General features: G+C 31.3%; 1 protein-coding gene across 1 annotated transcript; it reads left to right on the top strand.

Annotated features, from left to right (window-relative positions):
- The first annotated feature begins 281 nt into the window (after window positions 1-281).
- On the top strand, window positions 282-3,429 carry LOC119676670. Its single transcript, XM_038087922.1, has 3 exons — window positions 282-541; window positions 670-955; window positions 1,905-3,429. The coding sequence occupies exons 1-3, from the start codon at window positions 282-284 to the stop codon at window positions 3,108-3,110; spliced, it is 1,752 nt and encodes a 583-aa protein (XP_037943850.1). The 3' UTR covers window positions 3,111-3,429.
- The last annotated feature ends 364 nt before the right edge of the window (window positions 3,430-3,793 follow it).

The raw sequence follows: 3,793 nt of genomic DNA, 5'->3' as shown, positions 1-3,793 counted from the left end.
TATTAATAATGTCGAAACCAAAATATACTTTAATCAGAGATCCAAACGAAGATTTGAGTCAATCTAAAAGTGTCAATCCTTTGGTCGGAGTAGTGCTCTGTGCCTTAATTTTTTGTGTGTTGCTTTTATATCGAAATTGTGAATATTTATATTCGACTAGTGAAATATTCAAAGAAAACAAAACTAATGTGACATCACATGAATATGATTTACAAAACGTATCTATAGAACCACTAATAGTTAGGAATAGCAAATATTTCGTAAATACGACACATTGTCATATGCCTTACGCAGATCCATTTAGTGCGGAAATAAAAAAAATATTTAAACCACAAAAATATAAACCCTGTACCAATGATAAACCACTTGTTAGTGTTTTATATGACATGAATCAGGAAAAGTATCTATTACACATCGAAAACGAAACCTTCTTATCACAGCACAAAAATGCGAATAACTCTGAGGCTGAAAATCAGTTGAGCTGCTGTTATCGTCAAATAGTACGTTCCGGAAGTGGCAGCAAGGCCGATAATGCGTTTAAGTAAGTTATATAGTTTCGAAATAATTAGAATTGTGAAATTATTCCTAATTATTTTACTAAATATTATTCTATTTAAACTATTCTCTCTCTCTCTCTCTCTCTCTCTCTGTTTATTTTTCCATTGTCAGATTATTGCCATGTGAAAATTTTGTTCAGAATTTTGTCGTACCCGAGCATATTGAATTCATCATAGTAGAATGTAGAAAAAAATCTACTTTAATACAAAAAGATGCTTTCTCGTTTATTCAATATAAAAATAAAACCAAGACGATAACATCTGGATCTATAAGAAAGCCAAGTGTCTTCCTGATAGGAATAGATAGTTTATCGCGCATGAATTTTCGCAGAACAATGCCTCAGACACATCAATATTTAGAAGAAAACAATTGGTTTGAAATGCAAGGATATAATAAGGTAAGAAGAGGACATTAAAATTAATTAATTAATTAATTAATTATGAGATCAAATTATTACAAACATTCATTAAAATTTTTTCACATTTATATAAAATTATTATTACTCTTTTGTAATACATAGTATTATAACCTAGAGATCGTTTCTGTCCTCATCGTGAATTAAGATGATGATATTTCTCTAAGACCAATTTTGTAGATAAATTGCAGTATTAAACTTGATTTACTAAGTTTTATTTCTTTATGTGATATCAACTGCATACCATGCTATATATTGAAGTTTCATCCCCTCTCCTTTAAAATCGATGAGTTCCACTAGAATAAGTTCCAAATTATGCAAGGTGATAATTCAACCTATAATGCTTGGTCAGAACTCCTGTAATGAATTTTAAGTTATTTTTATTTAGTTTCATACAATCTCAAAATCTCCTCCTCATCTTCAGATCCACAGCCTCGACAAAAGTCATTGTAGGGTAGATTCAGTCTCATAGCATGCCTTTCTATTTCGCAGTAACTTGTCAGCACAGATATAGTGGTGCGTTCCGAATTAGTTGAAATAGCTGACTAGTACGTTTCTTGTCTAAATTAGACCAATTGAATCTAGGTATTTGACAATGGGGTTCATCAGCCCAATATTGCTTGGGTATGCTCAGGAATTTTTATTTAATTTTATCAACTTATATCTCTTTACTACATGAAGATGATTTTTCCATTAGTAATAATTTCTCATTTACTGTATACTATATATACAAAAAAAATTATATCTGAGATTTAATTTTAGTTAGATTGCAAATTTTAATAATAAAAACACTAAATTCATTTAATTTGATTTGAAGTTTCATAAACTATATTACAAATTGATGAATTGAAAAAATAAGACTAATGCCTATAACACCTTATAAAATTAAAGCATATTAATTAATTAAAATATTTATTATCCTTACTTCTAGGTTGGAGACAATACATTTCCAAACCTGATGGCCCTCCTAAATGGTAATAATGAAACTATAGCCTACAGAGACTGCAAACCGAAAACAGTGGGTGGACTTGATAACTGCTATTTCATCTGGCAAAACTACCAAAACTTTGGTTATAGAACTGCATATGCTGAAGATGTAGTATCTTTAAGCACATTTAACTATTTAAAAAAAGGCTTTAAAACACCACCAACTGACTACTATATACGTCCAATGGTGTTAGCATTGGAGAAGAATTTAAAAGTACAAAAAAAGGATGGGTTGCCTTATTGTCTAGGGAGGAAGCATTACGGTACATATATTTACGATTATGCATTACAATTGGCAAATCGTTTTGAGAATGAACCCACCTTTGGTTTATTTTGGACAAATTCATTTAGCCATAATAGATACGATACATCCGCAACAATGGATGTCAAAATGTTGGAATATTTAAAAATATTCAAAACGAATGGCATCTTAGAAAATTCTATAGTTATATTCTTCAGCGATCATGGACGTAGATTTGGCACCTTAGTAACGTTAGCTGGTGGTTTTTTAGAGGAACGTTTACCTATGTTTTACATATCCTTACCAAAGTGGTTTAAAAATCAATATCCGGATTTTGTCAAAGCACTACAAATCAATCGTAATCGTCTAACGACACCCTATGACATACATATGACACTGAAGCATATATTAGAATTAAGTCAGCCGGGTCTGAGTTTACCAATGGCAAACGGTTGTGCAAAATGTCAAAGTATTTTTCGTGAAGTACCGGTAAATCGTAGTTGTGCTGATGCTGGCATACCAGAACATTGGTGCACTTGTACACATTATGAAAATCAATCCAAAAAAGACAAAATTGTAAAATATGTAACACAAAAAATAATAGATCAAATGAATTCTTACTTAAAAGACAAGACATTAAGTAAGGTATGCAGCGAACTGAAATTAAAAGATATTAATACGGCACACTTGAAGGTGGAAGAAGATGATGGAATACAGTATAACCCAACTTATAGAATCCGTTTTGTTGTATATCCAAAAAAAGCTAATTACGAAGCTACTGCGATATATAATCCTGGAAAGAGAAGTGTAGAATTGAACGTCGAGGATATAAGCTGTCTCAGTTCTTATGAAAACGTATCACAATGCATTAATGATAAACAGGCGAAAAAATACTGCATATGCAAGTGAAGATATTTGCTACAATCATCTGCTTAGTTTGAGAGATCTTCAGCGTTTAGTTAATCTAGTCCGTCCTGAGGTATACAATACTTACAACCGTTTCATTTAATGAACTTTAAGTTACGAGTGCTTGCAGGTGACCCAACAGTAGAGCAGTGCAAGGTATGGAATATATTTGAATGTGTTTGCAACTGTTGGACATCGGTTAAATATATAGTGATAAATACGGATTGGATTTAATATGTGATAGCTTATTTTGAAACTGCTGTGCAGAAAGATTATGACTCGAGAGGAAAGTTAAGCTGTGTATCTTCCAGATTATTGTGAAAATGTAATAGATAATTCAATATAATTTTTGTAAAGAAACTCATGATATTTTTATGTAGTAATTTGCACCTGGCAATTATAAAGCACCTTTGAAATGTTCAAGACTTAATAAAATTAATTATAGTTTAACAGAATCTACATGACTTGATAAAAGCTAAGATATTTCAGATATTTCAGATATGCTTTCAGATATTTTAAAAAACTCATATTGACTACTTAGTCTTCTACAATGGTTAAAATTCTTAACAATTCTATAACAATTCTTCGAGACGCACACATGGGGCATAATATTCAAATCGAATCAATGGATAGAATAAATGGCTCCAATTCATAAAGCCAACAAACCCCGCAATCGCCTATTTGAC

Source organism: Teleopsis dalmanni, chromosome 2 (assembly GCF_002237135.1).
Source record: "Teleopsis dalmanni isolate 2A chromosome 2, ASM223713v2, whole genome shotgun sequence".
NCBI classification, from domain to species: domain Eukaryota; kingdom Metazoa; phylum Arthropoda; class Insecta; order Diptera; family Diopsidae; genus Teleopsis; species Teleopsis dalmanni.
Note: the sequence above shows the minus strand (reverse complement) of the source record. Positions and strands in the feature narration are given on the sequence as shown.

Coding starts and splice junctions, on each gene's coding strand:
- LOC119676670 (XM_038087922.1), top strand. CDS start 282: ATGCCTTACGCAGATCCATTTAGTGCGGAAATAAAAAAAATATTTAAA. Junction 542..669: donor AAGGCCGATAATGCGTTTAA/GTAAGTTATATA, acceptor TTCCATTGTCAG/ATTATTGCCATGTGAAAATT. Junction 956..1,904: donor AAATGCAAGGATATAATAAG/GTAAGAAGAGGA, acceptor CCTTACTTCTAG/GTTGGAGACAATACATTTCC.